Source organism: Haliotis cracherodii, unplaced genomic scaffold (genome assembly GCF_022045235.1).
Source record: "Haliotis cracherodii isolate W230 unplaced genomic scaffold, xgHalCrac1.p SCAF_4, whole genome shotgun sequence".
NCBI classification, from domain to species: Eukaryota; Metazoa; Mollusca; class Gastropoda; order Lepetellida; family Haliotidae; genus Haliotis; species Haliotis cracherodii.
Genome location: NW_027266297.1, coordinates 60,640,845 through 60,666,498, shown reverse-complemented (window position 1 = coordinate 60,666,498; position 25,654 = coordinate 60,640,845). Strand labels below are relative to the sequence as shown.

At 40.2% G+C, this 25,654-nt stretch overlaps 1 protein-coding gene across 2 annotated transcripts in view; it reads right to left on the bottom strand.

Moving 5' to 3' along the window:
• LOC139478679 (dystrobrevin beta-like) overlaps positions 1–25,654 on the bottom strand; it is a 173,257-nt gene that overhangs the window by 87,725 nt on the left and 59,878 nt on the right. For both annotated transcript variants that reach the window (XM_071261245.1, XM_071261244.1), the window contains 5 exons: positions 22,344–22,442; positions 20,749–20,829; positions 18,715–18,928; positions 15,335–15,420; positions 13,839–13,990 (listed from right to left, as the gene is read on the bottom strand). In XM_071261245.1, the coding sequence (XP_071117346.1) occupies positions 13,839–13,990; positions 15,335–15,420; positions 18,715–18,928; positions 20,749–20,829; positions 22,344–22,442 (632 nt within the window). The remainder of the gene's footprint in view (positions 1–13,838; positions 13,991–15,334; positions 15,421–18,714; positions 18,929–20,748; positions 20,830–22,343; positions 22,443–25,654) is intronic.

The window sequence follows — 25,654 nt, the reverse complement described above, 5'->3', positions numbered from 1 at the left end:
ATTTCATTGAACTATTGTAATGTAAATGTATGTCGCAGATCCAAAGACGGTGATATTGTGAGCTCTATTTGTACAAACTGTTCATCCGGAGAAGTAGAGGATGAATACCATGTCTTACTTATATGTGAAACGTATTCCCATTTAAGTTTTAAATTTCTCCCCATGTTGCAAGGTATTTTTGAAGACCGTCAGTTAATGATAAATCTGCTAAACTCTGAAAATCCTGATATGATCCATGCTGTTTCTGTATTCTTAAAACATGTCTTTAAAATGAGGAATGTGTAACTAGATTTAAAATCTAATCATGTACATCAAGTGACAGATGTTAATATCCAATCTGCATTGTACTATGGGCCGTGATGCCTAAATTACTGAACAAACTGTCTGTCTGTCTGTCTGTCTGTCTGTCTATGGTTCGAGTTTCTTTTGGCAATGAGTATATATATATATGATAAATATTCTGTCATCAAAGCCTACTCAAAACCATCCACAGGATCCAAGACAGCACAAGGCCTATATGATTCTGTATCTCCATTGCAAAGTAATAATTAAAGGTCGTTCAGTTCTTCAGAGTCACATGAGTTTCAATTTGAAAATTTCATTCCTGCAAATAAAATAATATTATAGTCCATTACAGCCCCATAGGACCAGATACACTGTCACAGGGAACTTAGGGTGCCGCATTAAGAATCAGTTGGGACTTGGCTAAGCACTAGAATGACCTGAGTTTCAGCCAAATGCTACGACACACAACATGGCTGTCATCATTTGACAATGTAGCAGTTCCATATTCCAACCCCATGACTCCCATCTGCCAGGACTCTGAAAATGGTCCAGGAGATATCATTCAATTGAGGCAAATAAATCTATAATTTGGTTCTAGTCTTACAGAAACAGCTAATCCCATTGTGAAGATTGTGAAGAAGAATCATGATTAAATATGTATTCAAAAAGCTACATGGCTGAAAATTCATTGAAAACAGCAAATAAAATCTGTAGTCACGTAACCATGGTAACACATGATGATGATGATGCACTATTCTTGTTGCTAGGTCACGCATATGATGTTGCTGTCCCCTGGCTGTTGCTGAATCCATCAGTCGTCATATCATCTACCGGTAAAATGACAAACAACTTGGATTTCAAACGGCGTCGGATAAATCAACAGAAGCTCCAACACCTTTCACACAGAAATCTGATCCAAAGGAGAACTTAATTCCATTGATATAATATTAATACTTCATGACATTCCATGTCTGGATGTGTAGGTTTAGAATTTCAAACAGATATTGAATCCACAGATCCTGAATCCACAGATCCGTTATTCATAACAATACCTTTCCTTGTTCCCATAAGCTCACCTCTGTCAGGTTCCGGTTATCACATCCTCATGGATGCAACTCACACACCCAATGAAAACATGTCAACAAGCAATCTTCGCATATCCATTCTGAAGCCAATGCCATGACCTTTTCTCAGTAACAAATTCCTCGCACGAGAAACAATTATTCCCCTGGTTTCATTGGGTGGTGGTGGGCAGCAGTTCTATCACCACCTGCGGCGTGGTCAACACTCCAGCCTCTACTGACCACTGCCTTGACCTCATCAATAACTCGTTTCATTACGTGTCCCAACTCGGTCACACGATGCTACTGTGCATCGAACGATACCCTGATCCATTTTCATGCCACTTCCGTCTTCAGTTATTTCTTCAGTGATCTCATTTGCATATCTAAGCAGTTGGGTTTCTAGTTCAGTTAAATCTTCTGTAGACATTTGGAACGTTCTGTCTCTCCATTGTTTGATTAATTACATCAATTGCAACAGATTATGAAATATTGGTATGTATTCTGACATCTGACACACCACCTCCATTCTGTGATATAACCCCCCTCCATTCTGTGACATACCCCCTGCATTCTGTGATATACCCCGCTCCATTCTGTGATATATCCCACCTCCATTCTGTGATATACCACACCTCCATTCTGTGATATACCACACCTCTATTCTGTGATATACCCCGCTCCATTCTGTGATATATCCCACCTCCATTCTGTGATATACCCCACCTCCATTCTGTGACATACCACACCTCTATTCTGTGACATACCCCACCTCCATTCTGTGACATACCACACCTCTATTCTGTGATATACCCCACCTTCATTCTGGGATATACCCCACCTTCATTCTGGGACATACCCCACCTCCATTCTGTGACATACCCCACCTCCATTCTGTGATATACCCCACCTCCATTCTTTGATATACCACACCTCCATTCTGTGATATACCACACCTCCATTCTGTGACATACCACACCTCCATTCTGGGATATACCCCACCTCCATTCTGTGATATACCCCACCTCCATTCTGTGATATACCCCACCTCCATTCTTTGATATACCACACCTCCATTCTGTGATATACCCCACCTCCATTCTGTGATATACCCCACCTCCATTCTGTGATATACCCAACTCAACCCGCCTGCATTCTTTGATATACCCCACTCAACCCACCTCCATTTTGTGATATACCCCACATCCATTCTGTGATATATCCCACATCCATTCTGTGATATACCCCACATCCATTCTAGGACATACCCCACCTCCATTCTGGGATATACCCAACTCAAACCGCCTGCATTCTTTGATATACCCCACTCAACCCACCTCCATTTTGTGATATACCCCACATCCATTCTGTGATATACCCCACCTCCATTCTGTGACATACCCCACATCCATTCTGTGACATACCCCACCTCCATTCTGTGACATACCCCACTCAACCCACCTGCATACTGCACCATATCTTAATTCTACAGCAGCCACAGACAGTTAGGCTTCTAACTGATTGATTTTTGCATCAGCATCATAAAGTTTTTATGAATCATATAGCCAATTTTGTATCCTTTGCTGAATATGACAAACAAGAAACAATTAATTACATGGTGGATAGCGCTCCTGTGCCATACCAATGCAAAACTAATCATTTACATACGATATATACACACAACTTTTACACAAAATAACTAGACAACAAAATGCCATCATACAGACGTAGCAGTAAAGGCATGAGGCCTCAAAATATAATTATCTCTGAAGCCACAATCATAACATCAAAATCAAATGTATGTATAACAGATCAGCCACAAAACACATTAACAGCTCTGAATCAAGTCAGTGGATATTCTGAATGCCCAATCAATTTTCATTGAAGCCAAGCCGAAGAGCTCCAATCTCCTGTCTTTGAAAAGGTCAGCCCTCAAGGTCAGTCACAGGGTCAACACTAACACGTCTGCATTCACATCCAAAATTTGGGCCTCAATGACAGGTAATGATCAGATGTACGTACCTGCAGTCTGCTACAGGTACAATAGTCCCTCATCGACTCTTCCCCGAACAATAGAGGTGGACAGGCCATGCCAGCAAATCTGCTGCCTCAATTAACGTTGGCAACCTTTTACCTGTGCGAAGCCATCCTCCCCATAACTTTAATATCGGTTGTCGTGAATACAACCAATTACCTACCCGCCGAGTCATCAAAGTTGCCATTCCAGGACAATCACAACTCTCGCTACTCAGAAACGTTCGCTGGCTTAAAAACGCCGGCCTTCAACCGACAATGATGAGGGGTAATTAGTCGGTGGAAGAAAGAGTCTACACAAAACATGAATAAATAGCCCTTTCTCATTAAGAGTGTCCCTTAAGCCTTTGTATGTTAGGTTTCCAGTGGAAGGTGATTTGTTGGAAATCAGCACATTCTGATCAAACTGGTCCAGATCAATACGAAGATGCTAGAGATGAACGTGATCAGCTGACTGCTTCGTATCCACCATCCTTTCATCCCGACTCACAGCTCAGCGTTTAGCCTCCTCAATCAGGATAAAAGGACCGGCAGATTTGACACCATGTTCCTCGGACATCGTGATACCCATTTTTCTGTGGTTGTTCAATGCTGCTAATTGTCGGAATTAGTTTTGTTGTTTTTGACGAAGGTGGAATTGTTTTTGAAATATTCTCTCGAGTGATTATAGTCGTCCTTCATCCGAGTGAATAAGAGTGATTGTCATAACAGCCATTATTGTAAAGGATGAATTTTTCACAGGGGGGCAGTGGGGATCTAGATAAACAGTGGCTGGACACGGATTTCCAACACTTAAGAGGCAACCAGTGGAATTGAAACTTCATATGTTGAAACTTCATAAGAAATAAAAGAATTGGTTCTCCGGGAATGACTTTTGAAAATATAGTGCAGGTGGATTGTTTTGTTTGTTTTTTAGCTTCTTCAAACTAGTTTGTAACCAAATAAACAGTTGTGTACCATCAACCTGGGAAAGGGCCTCCCTACATCAACAAGCATACAAACTCCTATTGCCGCCATGACCATAGCACGAGGTGTGCAGTAAAGCAGTGCACATGTGAAGGAAAGTTACTGCATGCTATACTGGATCGCTTGTTTTTTAAGTATTAGGATTTTTTAACATTTTTTTCAAATGGAAATAGAAACAAAATGTGAGGCAGACTTTATGATGATGCAGGCGGAGCCTGAGAACTAAGACTACTACTTTTTTTGCCTAAAAGGATCATTTCTGACAAATCAATTCTATTATTCTTTCTCAATCCAGAAAACAAGGGCTCATATTTCTAAACTTATGTTTCTTCTTAGATCTTCTGAAATATGATTTAATGCAATGGGTGTCTTGTTTGATCAGATGTTGACAAATGTTTTAGGCAAGAACTGTAGGATAAAATTAAAAGCAGGCAAATAATAATCATCATAATGTTAAACATAATCAACATCATGAGGTGGGTGATCTCATCATGGGTCCATGTGCACAACACAGTTACAAGTCACTCTCAGAACTTCCCACTTGAACACAGCTTACATATCTAAACTTTTTTCACAGAAGCTGGTGAGCTTTACTGTTTACACTCAAGACAATGGCTCTAACTACAGTGAGTGAGTGTGAGTCGGGTTTAATGCCATTTTTAACATTATCCCAGTTATATCGCCTCGTGTCAGCTTAATGTGGGAGGAAAGCCCGAAGTGATGCAGGTCTCAGACGTTTACCACTTCAGTGAAACCCATGAGCACGGTATGGTGCTGACAAACCCAGAAACATAATCGGGGCGAACCGTGATTCGAACCCAAATTCATAGGTTTCTGGCGTGCCCAAGGGATGCAACTCTGCACAGCGAATCGCGGCGCCTAAGATGACTGGGCCACCCGTGCCCCCCTATAACTACAGTCAAACCCTGTTATCTCGAACCCAGTGGGACTGTGTTGTAACTTCGGATATCCAGACATTCCACATAACGAGGCATGACCATTATATAGTAAGGCGTTTGAGATATTGGTACTTTCAAGACAACTGGGTTCAAGATAACAAGGTTTGACTGTTTGAATAAACTGAAAAAGTTGTAAGTAGGATTTTGGATGATAAATAGTATCTCAATCGAGTGTCTTTTCATATCAAATACATCAACACTCGGTGACTGTTTGGGACTCCTCGGCAAGCCTTGGTGTTTTTATGAACTTTTATGAACTCGTGTCACAGTAACCTGATATCAAAAGGCATTTGGGCGAGATTCTCTATAACCTGAGTCCCGAGTGGCAGACGTCAGTTCACCACAGACACAAAATGTAAGTAATTGAGTGAATGTTGCTTAATGCTATAGTTAGCAATATTCCAGCAATATCAGCGATGTCTATATATAATCAATTCTGGACCAGACAAACCTGTGAAATATGAGCAAGGGTCCACACCATCAGAGAACAAAGACACATCAACACCCAATTCACCAAGCATGACCACGTAACAGTCCTCATCAACTCATATGACAATCAGTTACAAAGGACCAATTCTACCCCTCAATCCCCATGGCGCCAAGCTTAGATGGTCATTATGCTCACAGAAAATAGGGGTCAGGGTAGTCCGTCTCCTAGAGAATGAATTAGGTAATCAATCCAACTCAAGTCTAGAATGATTGGGCAAGTCTAGGTTGCTTCAGCTCTGGGCCTGAAACTCAGCATCGTTCTCGGCTCCATTTAGATTTTATTTTTTATTTTGTAGATTAAGAAAGCAATCCAACTCTCCTGATTTTATTCTTTATTTTGTAGATTAAGAAAGGCTTCCAACTCAAGTCAAGAATGATTTGGCAAGTCTAGATAGGCTCAACTCTGGGCCTGAAATTAAGCATTGTTCTTGGCTCTGTTTCGATTTTATTTTTTATTTTATATTTTATTATTTCTAAACAAGACAACTTTATTTCTGGTACTAAATGTTAGTTTGGGTTCACGGCTCTAGGCCCTGTTCCACAAAGTGATCTTAGTGCTACTCCTGTTGAAAGTCTAGTTAACGTATCACAGCTACAATCGTCTTAGCGCTAAGATTGCTTTGTGGAACATGGCCCTGCATTCCTCACAGGGTTGTCATGATCTCTACTTTCATTAGTGCCATGTGGAGAGTTTGGGATTACACGAACGACACCCTTGACAACATCAACACCAAATCAATAACAACACCCCACGCGAGATGTGCTGACTAATGGGAGTTAAGTGGTTTGTTAATAGTGACAGAGGAGCAGATAGGGATGCTGGTTCGCCCGTCATTACCAGGATTATACTAATCTACACGATAGACTGTAGGCTTGAGTCACCTGGCAACCACTGACACAGATCAGAAGATGCACAAACTAAATCTTCAGTTTGTGTTCTAGCTCCAGAATTGACCTGAAATAGCACTGAGTGAGTGAGTGAGTTGTTGGTTGGTTTGTTGTTAACGCCGCACTCAGCAATATTCCAGCTATATGACAGCGGTCTGTAGATAATTGAGTCTGGACCAGACAATCCAGTGATTAATATCATGAGCATCAATCCACGCAATTGGGATCGATGACATGCATCAACCATGCGAACCTGACCAACCGATCCCGTTAGTCGCCTTTTACGACAAGCATAGTCGCCTTTTACGGCAAGCATGGGTTGCTCTAGACCTTTCCTACCCCGGAATCTTCACGGGTCGAGTGAGTGAGAGAGTGAGTGAGTGAGTGAGTGAGTGAGTGAGTGAGTGAGTGAGTGTGAGTGGTTTGTTGTTTAACGCCGCACTCAGCAATATTCCAGCTACATGACGAGTGAGTGAGTGAGTGAGTGAGTGAGTTTTGATTAATGCTGCTTTCAACAGTATATCACGGGGTATCAGGACAATATCATGGCACGTTGCGGCATATCAGGGTGCATCAGGAAAACGTCTAGACATATACCACTTTCGTGAAATCCTCAAACATGGGATAGTGCTGACAAACCAAGGGTTTAACTGGTGAATCTGGGATTCGAACCCATGATTATAGGATCCTGGCATGATTAAGGGACGTAACTCTGCGTGGCGAATAATGTCTCCCTTGACAGCTTGCCCACCTGTGACCACAATGGGGTAGAGATGTAGTAGCCACAGACGGAACAAGGCAGAGTTATTAAACATGACATATTTTACACTGTCCCCCCCCACAAAACCTGGGTTTTTTACATATAATATCCTTGTATGCATAAAAAGTACATTCTAAATTATGTGAAAATTTTGAATATGAGTGAGTATGGATTACACAACTGTCAGTCATATTCAAGCCATATGACAACCAGAATGGACCATGCAGGGAATCAAACCTGGGTCTTCATCATGACAAGATAACACCTGAACCACTACACCAACCCACATTTCTACATACACAGTAATAATCATCTTCCCGAAGCAAGGGAGTTAAATGACTGTAAAGTCCATTTTCTATCCTTGCCAAACTAGGCTGGAATGTCAGGGCTCCATTGTAGCGCATCAGTGGCTATTATGAGTTATGTCCCTTCTATGTCCCTCCTATTGACCAATCAGCTTCCACCTCTCATATCACTTGCAATGGTAGTGCCCAGAGAAAACGATCTGATTGATAACCAAGATCTATATTGTAAAAAAACAGGTCTTACTTCAGGAAGTGTATCATATCACATGATCATCTTGATTAAAAACATGAAAAGATTTGGAAAATATCAGTTGGCGCTAAGTTGTTGATGCACATGCTTTGCAAATCCTGCAATCGGTAGAAATTTGCACAGCAGCTTACAAACTGGATGTCGATTTTGGGATGCGATTTTGATGGGACTATGCATAGGCTCATTAGTCCAGCCAAAATATAACTACATAATTCCAGCCGAGTTCTTCAAGGTTGGAAACTGGACTTTTCGGGTCAGTTAATTCCCTTGCATAAGGAAGATGAGTAATAATCAAAGCTGCTGGGATGCAATGAATGATGAAGATTGTGCATAAAAACAACCAACTTAACTCTCAAACTGAACCTAAGGTGCATAAAGGGTAAAACTCGAAGAAAATATAAAAAAAAGAATATAGGAGGATCCTTCAAAACATTACAACCTAATGACGAGGAGATAACTGACCCCAGATGAGAGACCTACTGTACATGATAGCTCTATGTTGTACATTCTATTAAGACTGACTTATGTACCATATCGGGTAACGTCGAGGAAGGACGAACTAATGCCGCGAGTAATTACAGTCACGTCAAGTCAATAGGATGTCCATGTATATCAGGACACCAATCTTCTTTCTTGAAGTTAATCAATAATCCACTCTGTTTTACTACAAGATCTTAATCAAAGACAAGAACATATCAAATGAAATACAAGATTTATGTTGAGGTAATGCTGTGGTGAGATAAAAGAAAAAATACAGAAGAAAATGGCATTTTTTCCTTTGATGTCATATCATGGAGAATATACACACAGAGCTCCAGATAACTTTTGAGCATCGAGTTTTTACTCTAAGATTTCTAATTTAATTGGGTTATTACATTTTTCATTGGGTAACCAAAAATATTCTGTCACTCATCTATTCATCACTCTGTTGGGTTTTTCCTAAAATTAGTGAACATTTTAAGATTTAAAAAAAATGTTTTAGATGTATATAACTGTTCTAAATATATAGGCTTCACTCGGAAAGTAAATTAGCTCGTAATTATGTCTCAGAAATTAGCTCCTTTGTACGCATGCTGAAAAAGCTTTATGGGGGATTCAGGCGTGCTGTTTTTATACATTTGAGTTTTTCATTTAATGCATGAGTTTTTGTATGCAAGTTAATTGAAAGTAATTGGGTTTTGAATATTTTGGGGGAGTATTTTTCAGCAAATATGTCGCTTATCTGTAGCTCTGTGCACAGGTAGATGATTGATTCAAGGATACTGTTGGAAGCAGTCGTAAAAGATTCCAAGCTTCAGACTGCCATCTGCAAAAGCAGTTGGTTATTGATCGGGATGAAGATGTGGGGATGACAAGGAACACATCGTTGACTTCGGCACCAGTCAGGTCATCACCACACCAGATGTGTTAGGACAGCAGTAGCAATACCATTGAACCTCTGGACCAGAGTGAAGGTGACCTGTGAGGAGGTCAAATCTCAGCCGGCTCATCACAACATGACCCAGATTTGAGTGAGTGAGTGAGTGAGTGAGTGAGTGAGTGAGTGAGTGAGTGAGTGAGTGAGTTGGGTTCAACGGTATTCCAGTTACCGTAATCGACATAATAAGCGCTTCGCTCTAGTAAGCGCCCATGGTGATATTTGCTAATATATTGGCTAGTGCACAATCACAATTAGCACCCCTTCCGATTGACCAATGTACACAAGACTAATTTATTCATGTATTAATTGAACTCGTGTGTTATATGTGCCCTTAATTATGGGCAATAAAATTCTGGAAAAACATATCTGTCGTATATATAAACATTTCAGGGTGTCAGCATAGACCACAAAATTTACGTTCACCATTTACCAAAATAATATTCTAATAAGAGCTCTTATTTCTAATTTTGAGAGTGCCATGGGCGCTTATTACGTCGAATACGGTATATCCCAGCATGGTGGCTTAATATGGGGTTTACTGGGTTCTGTCTGACTACTGTCAAAACTAAACTGTCAGCACAGTAAAGCAGTGTGCATGTAAAGGGAAGTAACTGTGTGCTATATTGGATAGCATTGTTTTTAAGTATTAGGATTTTTTTAGATTTTTTTTTTAAATGGAAGTAAAAACAAAATGTGCTGGGCGCATTATGATGATGCGTGCGGTGCCTGGGAACCAAGACTAGAATTTTTATTGGCCAAACACTTAGAAATTCAGACAGTCTAAGACTACTTCTGTTTGATAAACATGCTACTCCAACTTTCCTTGTCAACTACAACATCACTTTAACTTCCACTTCCCACTCATGAAATATAACATATTTAAAAGTAGCTTTGATCTTTGGTAATCTCATCAACAGGATGTCGCAAAACTTTCCAGATGCAGTTACGAATATTGTTAGCCACTCCAAATCATTTCAAAACGTTTACAGTAAACTGCACAAGGCAAGACAACAAAAAACTAATTTGATTTTTTCTTTTTCCATGTGCTCTGACAATAATCCAAGACCGGTGATGAATAAGCTTGTCCAACTTGTTAATATCAATGTCACCCATGAAGATCCGGGGTAGAATAGGTCTTCAGCAACCCATGATTGTCGTAAAAGGCCACTATGCTTGTCGTAAGAGGCGACTAACGGGAATCGGGTGGTCAGGCTCGCTGACTTGGTTGATGCACGTCATTGTGTCCCAATTGCGATGATATCAGGCTTGTCTGGTCCAGACTCGATTATTTACAGACCGTCGTCATATAGCTGGAATATTGCTGAGTGTGGCGTTACGAAACAAACATAATATTAATGTACTCGTGCATCAAGTGGCATTTGTTTGTTTGTTAAATGCTGCACTCAGCAATATTCCAGCTATATGATGGCAGTCTGTAAATAATAAAGTCTGGCCCAGACAATCCAGTGATTGACATCATGAGCAACAATCCACGCAATTGGGATACAATGACCACCACAGCGAACCTGACCACCCGATCCCATTAGTCGCCTTTTACGACAAGCACCAGTTGCTGAAGACCTATTCTACCCAGATCTTCATGGGTCTCAAGTGGCAATAAAAAAAACCAGTCAACGTGGAAGACATCAAGATCTCCAACAAAACTGTCCTATATACAGTGAAATGACTACCTATCATTTCCAGATGAACTCCTCAAATATTCAACACAAGTTAGTCAGACTTATGTAAAGCATATTTCTTTCAGACCCTTGCATATTTTCGTAATGCCGAAAATACTTACACTAGCCTAATAACATCCAATAGAGGAATTTCCTATAAAACGTCTCAATATCATTTATCCCTACCAAATATCATGTACAAGAACAGACAAACACAAATAAAGTACCAGTATTCAAACGTATTGTAACCATGGTAACACCTACAATTTTTAAATTGTTACTGTTGGGATATTTATCAATTCAGAAAAATACCCCACATTAAAGTTTTCCATAAAATTAAAAAATGAACATGTTGCTTACAGAATTCCACGCACAGACTAAATGAATTACCTCAATTATTCAAAAACAGTCTTCAAGAGAAGCACCTTCAGTCTAGTGGAGAATGCACATGCTGATGATGACTGAGCAGATATCAGAGTTGAATTGGCATACATGGTGCTCTCACTATAAAGCTCATACCTAATCTACCACTGTCAGCATTCTTCAGCACAAATAAATCACAAAATTTAGCTCAACACATGACGGTCATTTCAAACAGAAGTCCAAGGGTGCAAGTGTAATATGATAAAGAACACAGTTCTGGTGAGACACAGCTAAGTCGTTTTTATTACTTGGGTTTTCAGACCGATGGACACAACGCTTTAATCTGTAGAACTTTTAGTTTAATTCATCTCATTCCCTCATTCAAACATGCTGTGCTGACTGCCATGATCACGGAACAAATACCATGGGTCTCATAAGGCTTCTATAGCTTCAAGTGAAGTGTAAAAAAAAAAATTTCATTTCAACAAGAGAAATTTTCCCCAATAATATTTTGCATTATTTTTGTATTTTAACCACTAATGTTAAATACAAATGCATCGAGTAGGCCTTAGATGTGTCTAAAGTGTGTCGAATTCACTGATACAACAGTCATGTCACAGCCACCTGGATTGTGTCACAGCCACCTGGATTGTGTCACAGTCACCTGGATTGTGTCGCAGTCACCTGGATCGTGTCACAGTCACCTGGATCGTGTCGCAGTCACCTGGATTGTGTCACAGTCACCTGGATTGTGTCATAGGCACCTGGATTGTGTCACAGTCACCTGGATTGTGTCATAGGCACCTGGATTGTGTCACAGTCACCTGGAGTGTGTCACAGTCACCTGGATTGTGTCACAGTCACCTGGTGGATTGTGTCACAGCCACCTGGATTGTGTCATAGGCACCTGGATTGTGTCATAGGCACCTGGATTGTGTCACAGTCACCTGGATTGTGTCACAGGCACCTGGATTGTGTCGCAGTCACCTGGATCGTGTCACAGTCACCTGGATCGTGTCACAGTCACCTGGATCGTGTCGCAGTCACATTGATTGTGTCACAGTCACCTGGATTGTGTCACAGTCACCTGGATTGTGTCACAGTCACCTGGATTGTGTCACAGTCACCTGGATTGTGTCACAGTCACCTAGATTGTGTCATAGGCACCTGGATTGTGTCACAGTCACCTGGATTGTGTCAGTCACATGGACACAACGCTTTAATGTGTAGAACTTTTAGTTTAATTCATCTCGTTCCCTCATTCAAACATGCCGTGCTGACTGCCATGATCACGGAACAAATACCATGGGTCTCATAAGGCTTCTATAGCTTCAAGTGAAGTGTAAAAAAAACTTTTTTCATTTCAACAAGAGAAATTTTCCCCAATAAAATTTTGCATTATTTTTGTATTTCAACCACTAATGTTAAATACAAATGCATCAAGTGCCAGACTAAGCCTTAGATGTGTGTAAAGTGTGTCGAACTCACTGATACAACAGTCATGTCACAACCACCTGGATTGTGTCACAGTCACCTGGATTGTGTCACAGTCACCTGGATTGTGTCATAGGCACCTGGATTGTGTCACAGTCACCTGGATTGTGTCGCAGTCACCTGGATTGTGTCACAGTCACCTGGATTGTGTCATAGGCACCTGGATTGTGTCACAGTCACCTGGATTGTGTCACAGTCACCTGGATTGTGTCATAGGCACCTGGATTGTGTCACAGTCACCTGGATTGTGTCACAGTCACCTGGATTGTGTCAGTCACATGGATTGTGTAACAGTCGCCTGGTGGATTGTGTCACAGTCACCTGGATTGTGTCACAGTCACCTGGATTGTGTCACAGTCATCTGGATTGTGTCAGTCACATGGATTGTGTCACAGTCATCTGGATTGTGTCACAGTCAACTGGATTGTGTCACAGTCACCTGGATTGTGTCACAGTCAACTGGATTGTGTCACAGTCACCTGGATTGTGTCACAATCACATGGATTATGTCACACTGTAAATAATCAAGTCTGGCCCAGACAATCCAGGGATTGACATCATGAGCATCGATCCACCCAATTGGGATACGATGACATGCATCAACCAAGTCAGCGAGTCTGACCACCCAATCCCGTTAGTCGCCTCTTACGACAAGCATAGTCAGCAAATGGAAATAAAAACAAAACGTGCAGCAAATTCTATGATGATGCGGACGGTGCCTGAGAACCAAGACTATTATTTGTTTAGCCTTATAAAGACTAGTGGACTTAAGTCCACAGTTTCTATCACTGCTTATTTTTTCTTGGTAATTAATCATTTAACACAGGTGGAAAATCATGCTCACATTTTCATCCAAACAACAATATCTAAACAAGGTCAACTTACTGAATCAAAGCAACTTCTTGCCGCAGTCTCGTTGTAGCCGAATGATGGCCCCTCGAACACAGCCGTCGGCAGCATAAGCAGGTCCGCCAGGTAATCTTCAAACCTTGCCCACACCAAATACCCACTTGTGTCAGATATCTGGGTAAAAATGTCTGAAAAGCAGAACAGAATCAACATAGAAATTGAGTACAGAATGGTTTTGTTGTGAAACATTGTTTATTCAAATTCCATATACACGATCATCGTACCAGGTAATGTAATGCTCTGGTCCGACAGGATCTGTGAGGTGAGGTGATATTGGGTTTAACGTGGCTTCCAAGATTATTAATAGAAGAAAATAAATATGAACGATTATATCAGTATAAAATTATTGTCTTCTATAATAACTAACATAACTATTGTGATGAAAAAAGTTTAGATTTACCGAAACAGACTTGTTATTATCAATATGTCAATAATATGTCAATCATATGTCATAATTATATGTCATTATGTTAATTGTCGAAGACGGAAAGCAGCTGTTTTTGTTATATCTCAAATGTCCACAAAGTAATCTATGCATGAATGTGTCACTGCTCACCAGAGCCAAGATGTTGATTGCACTCAGGACTTTCTTGCTTAGAGGAACTTCACCGATAATATATCGATAATTGATGATACTAAGTTACCGATTATCAATCTCAATATATATCGATAGCCAGTCCCAATATGTAATATGTCTTATCTTAGATCACAACAATGCCACGTTAAAAATCTCAATAAAAATCTCAACATATATCGATATAAATCTCAATTTATATCAATAGCCAGTCCTAATATGTAATATGTCCTACCTTAGATCACAATAATGCCATGTTAAAAAAATTAATCTTCAAGAATTTTGTCCTAAGTTACCGATTATCAATCTCAATATATATCTATAGTCAGTCCCAATATGTAATCATGTCTTATCTTAGATCACAACAATGTCACGTTAAAAATCTCAATAAAAATCTCAACATATATCAATATAAATCTCAATTTATATCAATAGCCAGTCCTAATATGTAATATGTCCTACGCTAGATCACAATAACGCCATGTTAAAAAAATTAATCTTCAAGAATTTTGTCCTAAGTTACCGATTATCAATCTCAATATATATCGGTAGCCAGTCGTAATATATAATATGTCTTACCTTAGATCACAATAACGCCACGCTTTAAAAACCCTCAATAAAAATCTCAATATATATCGATATAAATCTCAATTCATATGAATAGCCAGTCCGAATATGTAATATGTCTTACCTTAGATCACAATAACGCCACGTTAAAAAATTAATCTTCAAGAATTTTGTTCTAAGTTACTGATTATCAATCTCAATATATATCGAAGCCAGTCCTAATATGTTAAGAATTTTGTTCAATTGAAACACAATAAAACACAACACAAATCCTATTTGACGTGTAAAACTACAGCAGAGTGACTGACTAAAGTATTGGTGACATACGTACATCTCAGCTTGTCCATGAACTTTCCAGCACACATGTGGGAGAGAGCAACCTTGATGGTGAACGCTCGGGTCTTTCCTGTGTTTTCCCTGGAAATACAACATAACAAATTATCCAGAGACGAGGACCCAATTATAGGCAATCAGTGCTCCCGTCAGTATGTTGAATATGAAACTGTCTGAGATGCAGATGTCATTTTTCTGCTATGATAAATGTTTCGGATTGTTAATGCACGCAGTGCAAATGATCTACATGCAATTTCCAGTTTTATCAAAAAACCAAACGTTTTCACATCAATAATACTTTAGGATATCATTTTCAATTCCATTTTAAAATGTGCATAGCAAATTAATCTAATCTAATACCATAAAATATCATAAACAGAAAACAGTATTGACAGGGAATAGCAGTGGCCTGGGGAGTTTGTTGAATCTCTAGGAGACATTGTTAGTTCTGGTGTTTTAAGTCGCCATATATGATGTCACACTAGGTCAGCAGAAAAAAATAATCAGCAAGTCATGAACATGGTTTCTTTAAAAACTAAAGTCTTTGCACATCACAATTAATACAATAAAATCACAAAACAGTGCCGAGCAATGAATTTCAGGACCAGAATTTTCCTGTAAATATGTGAGGTGGGTGTTGGAAAATCCAAAATGGCCGTTACTGACGGTATACAGTCTCATATTAGGTCAGTAACAACCACTTGATTTTTACTGACGGTATACGGGCTCATGTGGGGTTAGTAGTTCTGCTGTCTGATTGATCAGTCTCACTTTGAGGCATAATAATGCCAAATACATGGTTCCGGCCAAGGAAGCAATTCATTGTTAGGCTTCATTTCATGTTAAATAGATATTTCTAAAAATACTTGTTCTTTGAGAGTTTCGTATTACTCTAGTAAAGAAGTGAGTAATGTACTTTTTAGGCCTTTTAAATTTTTCTTAGTTTGTTTTTTAAAAATGACTGAATTTAGAAAAGGAATAAAATGACGTTGGACCAAACAAATTTGGCTGACTCTCGTCTTACAATTAGTTAAAATGAATGAGTGAGTGAGTTTGGATTAACATCGCTATTAAGAGGAATCAAGTTGTATCACAACATCTTTGTAAGAAATGGTCTAATAAAAAAAACAATCAATTATTTTTAGGCATCTGGCCATATGAAAACTTGTAAATTTTTCATTCATTAGGTTTAAAAAAAATCGTGCGGGTGGGAGGATTTTTTTTTTCGCTTGTTCAAACTAGTACGTAACCAAATAAACAGTTGTGTACCATCAACCTGGGAAAGGGCCTCCCTACATAAACAAGAATAAAACTCCTTTTGCCGCCATGACCATAACACAAGATACGCAGTAAAGCAGTGCTCATGTAAAGGGAAGTAACTGCGTGCTATATTGGATCACTTGTTTTCTAAGTATTAGGGTTTTTTAATTTATTTTTTTGAAAATGGAAATAAAAACAAAACATTAGCTGACTTTATGATGATGCGGGCGGTGCCTGAGAACCAAGACTATTATTTTTTTTAGCCTTAGTAGGAGTACTAATCTTGAAGTTTAGGCAAAAATATATGCATGTCAAAAACTATGTTTGTTGTAAGAGGCGAAGAACGGGATCGGGTGGTCAGGCTCGCTGACTTGGTTGATGCATGTCATCAATCCCAATTGCGTGGATTGATGCTCATGATATCAATCATTGCATTGTCTGGTCCAGATTCGATTATTTACAGACCGCTGTCATATAGCTGTAATATTGCTGAGTGTGGCGTAAAACAACAAACAAACAAACCAATCTTCAGTCTGAATAATAACCTCTATAACATTACAAACAAAAAATCATGTCATTTTCAATTTTAGTCAGCTGCATAAAACTTGTCATTTTTTGTTAATGATAAACATACACCAATTTATTATATATTTTGTATCCCCAAAATTCATATTGAACATTATTTCTGCTGCTGAGAAGATAATGGTGAAGGAAATTTCCTTTGGAATAATGAAAGACTATCTTATTTGATATTCTTATATCTAAGAATGGGAATTTACTTTAGATCTCTCTTATCACCATCATTACTACATAATTATCTTGACATAATTATATCACAGTTATTATCCATTATTCTGTATGCACTTCACTCTCAGACTCTTCCGTCCTATTATCCCCAACACAAGTCTGTCTCGCTGTATAACGACTGTATTGCCATCAACTATACTTCACTCAGTAGCAACAATGGACATTTAAGTGACCAAGGCCATACAGGGTGCGACCAGATCAGTCTATCAATATCACAACAGATCTGGCCGACCTTGGCTCACGAGACTTGGCCCATCACGGTGCGTATGTAATTAGTTACCGACCCAGGGGCCAGGGATACGACACTGACGGCCAGGGGAGTCTGTGTCTGAAGGGTTGGTCTGTATTCAATAAACACCATAAATTTCATGTCTGGTTGAGTCGGTGAGCGAATGTTGTTTTATGCCACTGTCAGCAATATTTCAACTTTGTCATGGCTGGGTGTAGATTATTGAGTTTTGGAAAGGTTAACAAGTGGCTGACGGTATCTACTGTCAGGGTACAAAAACACACAATAAACCAGGTCACAGGAACACTGAAGCTTCGGACCGCCTCCGTGGTCTAGTGGCAGAGCGTCCGCCGCGAGAGCGGAAGGTCCGGGGTTCGATCCCCGGCCACGTCATACCAAAAGAAGTTAAAAGATGGCACTTGTTGTTACCCTGTCTGACGCTCGGCATTAAGGGGCTAAAACAACGACTGGTCGTCTTGGAGTCAGTATACTGTGTCTGAGTGTGGTATTCATGTTAAACTGCGGCATGGTATCTCAGTGAGCTAGCACTATAAATCGGCATCAGTCCGAACTAGCACAAGCAGACACACACACATACACGTGCATGCACATCGCTATATAAGTGCAATAATCTTAGACGCGACGTCATAAGAAAGTCTGTACTAACCTATCTATGAAATTCTTGTCGTAAGAAAGTCTGTACTAACCTATCTATGAAATACTTGTCATAAGAAAGTCTGTATTAACCTATCTATGAAATACTTGTCATAAGAAAGTCTGTACTAACCTATCTATGAAATACTAGCCATAAGAAAGTCTGTACTAACCTATCTATGAAATACTTGTCGTATGAAAGTATGTACTAACCTATCTATGAAATACTTGTCATCAGAAAGTCTGTACTAACCTATCTATGAAATACTTGTCATAAGAAAGTCTGTACTGACCTATCTATGAAATACTTGTCGTATGAAAGTATGTACTAACCTATCGATGAAGTACGTATTTGTTGTGAGAGGTTAGGACCAATGGGGTACTCACTTGTAAGAAGGTCTGTTCCACCCTATCGATGAAGTACTTACTTGTCGTAGGCTGCAATCAGCCAGTTCAGCAGCAGGTTCACCGATTGTTCGACCACTATCTGTTGGTTCTGGGGCAGCCTCTTGTTGAGTTGTGTGAAGACTGTTGTCAATAGCGACTCAAGGCGGGATGTACTCAGCTCAAAATGGGCGTCGACCATGTTCAGGCCATTTTCCCGGAATGCTTCGATCATGTTCCAGATGTCCACAAGGTGCACTGGAGGAAACACAACACTGTGGTCAACACCCACTTGTCCACTCACTCACTCTAAACCCAAATGTCCACTCACGCAACTCTCAACAAACATGTCCACTCACTCACTCTAAACCCACATGTCCACTCACTCACTCACTCTAAACCCACATGTCCACTCACTCACTCTAAACCCACATGTCCACTCACTCACTCACTCTAAACCCACATGTCCACTCACTCACTCTAGACCCACATGTCCACTCACTCACTCACTCTAAACCCACATGTCCACTCACTCACTCACTCTAAACCCACATGTCCACTCACTCACTCTAGACCCACATGTCCACTCACTCACTCACTCTAAACCCACATGTCCACTCACTCACTCACTCTAAACCCACATGTCCCCTCACTCACTCTAAACCCACATGTCCACTCACTCACTCACTCTAAACCCACATGTCCACTCACTCTAGACCCACACATCTACTCACCCACTCACTCTAAACCCAAATGTCCACTCACTCACTCTAAACCCAAATGTCCACTCACTCAAGTCTCAACAAACATGTCCACTCACTCACTCTAGACCCACACATCTACCCACTTTCTCACTCTTGACTCACACATCTACTCACCCACTCACCCACTCACTCACTCACTCTAGACCCACAAGTCTACTCACTCACTCACTCTAAACCCAAATGTCCACTCACTCACTCACTCTCGACCCACACATCTACTCACTCATTCACTCTAGACCCACACGTCTACTCATCCACTCACTCATTCACTCTTGACCGACGCGTCTACTCACTCACTCACTCACTCTAGACCCACACATCTACCCACTTTCTCACTCTCGACCCACACATCTACTCACCCACTCACTCATTCACAACAGACCCACACATCTACTCACCCACTCACTCATTCACTCCAGACCCACACATCTACTCATCTACTCACCCACTCACTCATTCACTCCAGACCCACACGTCTACTCACCCACTCACTCATTCACTCCAGACCCACACATCTACTCATCTACTCACCCACTCACTCATTCACTCCAGACCCACACATCTACTCACCCACTCACTCATTCACTCCAGACCCACACATCTACTCATCTACTCACCCACTCACTCATTCACTCCAGACCCACACGTCTACTCACCCACTCACTCATTCACTCCAGACCCACACATCTACTCATCTACTCACCCACTCACTCATTCACTCCAGACCCACACATCTACTCACCCACTCACTCATTCACTCCAGACCCACACATCTACTCATCTACTCACCCACTCACTCATTCACTCCAGACCCACACATCTACTCACCCACTCACTCATTCACTCCAGACCCACACATCTACTCATCTACTCACCCACTCACTCATTCACTCCAGACCCACACGTCTACTCACCCACTCACTCATTCACTCCAGACCCACACATCTACTCATCTACTCACCCACTCACTCATTCACTCTAGACCCACACGTCTACTCACCCACTCACTCATTCACTCTAGACCCACACGTCTACTCACTCACTCACTCTCGACCCACACATCTACTCACTCACTCACTCACTCCCGACCCACACATCTACTCACTACACAACAGCTACAACGCAGCAAGGAAACAAAACATCAAACAAAACTTCCCACACATGAACAACTCAACGCTCTCTCAACTAACAGCCACTTCTATTTCACTGCACATATTTTTTGTACTGTTATTCAACACTGTCATTAAATTGAAAACTGCAGTGCGAGAAATTACAGAAGATTGCAGAGTAATGAGCTAAACTGTTCCCACTCACGGCTTGTCTTCTTCTGCACAAAGCGCAGCTTGCATGCCGTCCTGTAGGTGGCAAACCGGATCACGTCATAGTTCTGGGCCCCTGAAGTGAAATAGTTCCAAGGTATGTACAGTTCCACCAACATGCCATCAAGGTTAAAACTTGAAACTGTAAATTAAACTCAGCACACACAAAGTCGACACTTGTCATTTCGAATGTGATTACCATATTTCTTCAATTAAAAGCCCGGGCGTCTTAATTTTGTGCAAGCCGTTGACCCGGCACCCATCTTTAAAGCTGGCACAGTGGCGACTCACTGCTTTACTGAATCCCAAATTCTTGTCATAGTAAGGTACAGGAAAACAGTCATTATTGAATGAAGGGAGCAATCATTACATGCCGTCAGATAATGTTTGTTTGTAACGCACTCAGCAATATTCCAGCTATATGATGGCAGTCTGTAAATAATCGAGTCTGGACCAGACAATCCACTGATTGACATCATGAGCATCGATCCACGCAATTGGGATCGATGACATGAATTAACCAAGTCACCAAGCCTGACCACCCGATCCCATTAGTCACCTCTTAAGACAAGCAGAATTGCCTTTTACGGCAAGCATGGGTTGCTGAAGACCTATATAACGCGGATCTTCACGGGTACCATCAGTTACTGTGATAGTGGTAATTATTTTCATAAAATGATGGACCCGGCATCTTTTAGAGGCCAGACTTTGATTTTGGGGACAGAGCGTACGACCATTTGTGACCAACTCGTGTTATTCTGGGACAAGCCGAATAGCGACTTGTGGCCCTCTCATGGCCATTTTTGCAACTGGGTTCGGTCTTAGCGCAAACGGGCATACCTAAAACAATTACCAACTCGTTGCGTAATGGTTCACATATATTATATATATTTCAGATGCAATTTAAAGCACATCAGGACATGCGGAATTATACAGTATGATTGAACACATTTCACTGTGTCTTGGGTATATTTTTAGATGCAAGACACATGTAAAATCAAAAATTTTTCCTGAGGGATTCTTTGACGAAGAACTTAAAGTCATATGCGCACTCTGATTGGTTTGTCATATATTTGCACATAATATTCATTGACAGGGGTACGAGTCTTCTTGCAGGTTACAGAAAGGGGCGAGCGGTGACGAATGAGCGTATGACGTGGCATCTATGACGAGGCCAAGCGTGTATTGACGGCTGGCTAGAAGGCTAGCTCTCCGTCCTGGTGCTAACAGGCTACTAAGTGCTAACAAGGCCTTACAGTGGAGCAAGCATCCTCTCTACAACTAGCATTACTTATTCTGTTAGCCGTCAACATGCTCAGAAGCAAAGGAATCAATTCGGTTGATTCTATGAATTAATTCTGTCAACTTGAGGTACAAAAGTTGTAAATTAATCATGGTAACTTTGTTGAATCCAGGTACATCTATCAATTATTCAATTTGAATTCAAGTGCAGCATCTTAGAATTAACTCCGTTGATTCTACTCTATGAAATGTTTTTGTTTACTTAAGTACATCTTGAATTAATTCAGTTGACTCAAGTTGGCTCTGTAAAATTAATTCAGTTGACTCTAGGCTGGCTGTGTGACTTACTCATGTCTGTGAGTAGTTGTCGCTGCTGCAGCACGGCCTTGGCGGAGGAGCTGGGAACTAGGTCCTGCATGTTGTCGTCATCATTCACCACCAGGTAGCCTGCAACAACAAAGTTTTCATTGTAACCTTTAGACACATCCTTCACATGTATCTTTATATGTTTCATTTTGATGTATCCTTAAGATGCATCCTTCAGACATATCCTTAAGATGCATCCTTCAGACATATCCCTTAGATGCATCCTTCAGACATATCCTTTAGATGCATCCTTTAGACATATCCCTTAGATGCAGACATTAGACATATCCTTTAGATGCATCCTTTAGACATATCCTTTAGATGCATCCTTCAGACATATCCTTAAGATGCATCCTTCAGACATATCCTTTAGATGCATCCTTTAGACATATCCTTAAGATGCATCCTTCAGACATATCCTTTAGATGAATCCTTCAGACATATCCTTTATATGCATCTTTAAATGCATCCTTTAGACATATCAATTAGACATATCCTTTAGACATATCCATTAGATGTATCCTTTAGACGTATCCATTAGATGCATCCTTTAGACATATCCTTTATATGCATCTTTAAATGCATCCTTTAGACATATCCTTTAGACATATCCATTAGATGTATCCTTTAGACGTATCCTTTAGATGCATCCTTTAGACATATCCTTTAAATGCATCTTTAAATGTATCCTTTAGACATATCCATTAGACATATTCTTTAGACATATCCATTAGATGTATCCTTTAGACATATCCATTAGATGTATCCTTTAGACATATCCTTTAGACATATCGTTTAGATGTATGCTATAGACATATCCATTAGATGTATCCTTTAGACATATCCTTTAGATGCATCTTTAAATGTATCCTTTAGAAGCATCTTCACACATATCCTTTAGATGCATCTTTAAATGTATATCCATTAGAAGCATCTTCACACATATCCTTTAGACATATCCTTTAGATGCATCTTTAAATGTATCTTTTAGATGAATCCTTTACATGAATCCTTTACATGAATCCTTTACATGAATCCTTTACATGAATCTTTAAATGTTTCTTTTTTATGTATCCTGCACACTTATCCTTTAGCCATATCCTTTATATGTATCTTTAAATGTATCCTTTAGATATATCTCTAAATGTATCTTTTAGATGTCCTGCAGACCACAGATGCTGACCAGTTCGTCAGACTCCTGTTCAACACCATCTGATCCTCGCAATGACCGCCCGTTTCTACAGGACATTAATTCTGACAGGGGTGTCCCACTCCTGTCATAACAGGACGGCGAGGTTGGTCACCACGTCAGTCTCCTCCAGGGGAAATGTCAGTGTCAGCCCTTCGTGGCCGCCAGGAACAATTTCCCACAATCTTCAAGCTTCACCGACACAAAGGCAGTGTCTAGTAGATTGCTTCTGCTATATAAAGCTCTTAGTCAAAGGTTATTTCAAAGGAGACTGACCACACGGTATGACTTGGGGACTTCACAAATGGCCCATAATAATAGCTGTTCGATATGAACACTATATAATTACTTTGAAATAGTGCCGAGCTATGGTCAGCCACATAAGCCATGACCTGCTAGCACTGGAACACTGGATGGAGTGACTGCCAGATTCGGAGTGACAATGTAGTGACGTGAAATGGGAATTAAACAAGACTACAGCACTGATATTGGTTACCAAAGTTCCCTCTTAAACTGTGGCCACAGATATTTTACTTTTCATTTCACGGGCCTGCTGCCCCTACTAAAAAGCAGCCGGTCTAAGAAATTAATTAAACATTATATATTTTTATTATGTCTCCCGCTACTAATATAGAACCTCTTATACAATATAAAATGTTCTATATAAGTTCCATGAATACATGATGGGACCATCTGGGATTCAAGATGCCACCTGCAACTCCACAGCAGAAAGATTTTCAAATAAATAAATAAATAAATAAATAAATAAATAAATAAATAAATAAATAAATAAATAAATAAATAAATAAATAAATAAATAAATAAATAAATGACATTTATTTTTATTTTATTTCGACCGACCTTGAGTGGAAAAGCTAGAAAAAATCTGTGAAAAATAAAAAAAGTGTCTCCTATAGTAACATGTGAGAATCGGGAGTTCCTTAACTTATTTTGAGTAGTATATATGGATTGTCTATTTAAAGATGCTAAAATAAAGTTTGAGATAATGAATATACTTCATCACCAAGTCCCCTGCTTTGTAAAGTACTGATACGTTAACAGAGAACCAGTCCCTTCAATGAAGCGTCATGGCCATCTTGATTACTTAATCAGTTGGAATGGATGAGGACAAGACAATATTTTATAAGCACTATCACAGTTGTACCGCACTCTGTGTGGCGCCTGCTGGCACCATATCATTTGATCTCCTCCAGTAAGTCTACGTGGGAAATCATTCCGCGAGACAATAAATGCCAATCTTGGACACTTTGGCACATTGTAAAGTATAAAGGATAAAGTTACGAGGTTCTCGTTACCAAAGTGATGTAAACATGTTTTGACAATACAAGCAATGGATGTATTCCAAGTCAAGATATGAAAGATATATTACTCTATATCCTAGCAGAATTTGGCATTCCTTTTCCATTCCAAAAACAATGCATTCAGAACTACAACATCCAAGCAAAGCCTGGCTAGCCAACAATCAACCTTGGACATATTTCTGTAACATCACATCACTGCTGGATGTAAGTACTGGTTTAGTGGACCCGTGAAGATCCGGGGTAGAATAGGTCTTCAGCAACCCATGCTTGCCGTAAAAGGCGACTATGCTTGTCGTAAAAGGCGAATACCGGGATCGGGTGGTCAGGCTCGCTGACTTGGTTGATGCATGTCAGCAACCCGCGCTTGCCGTAAATGTCGACTATGCTTGTCGTAAGAGGCGACTAACAGGATCGGGTGGTCAGGCTCGCTGACTTGGTTGATGCATGTCATCGTATCCCAATTGCATGGATTGATGCTCATGATATCAATCACTGGATTATTTACAGGCCGCCCTCATACAGCTGGAATATTGCTGAATGCGGCATTAAACAACAAACATTGTCTGCTGGTATCATATGCGACCCCTCATCATAACTGTATTTGTTTGGGAAAAGGTTTGTTATAAGATGCGGACTATTTTACCTTGCAGTGTACCAAAACTGTTTGAGACCTGTCAGTCCAGTCAGCTTTCCTTTGGGTCAAAGTAACTGTCAAGTATTAATCTAGCTTTTGGGGAACCAGTATCTTACAACCCTGTAATGTGTAGGCTCTGAAAGACGGC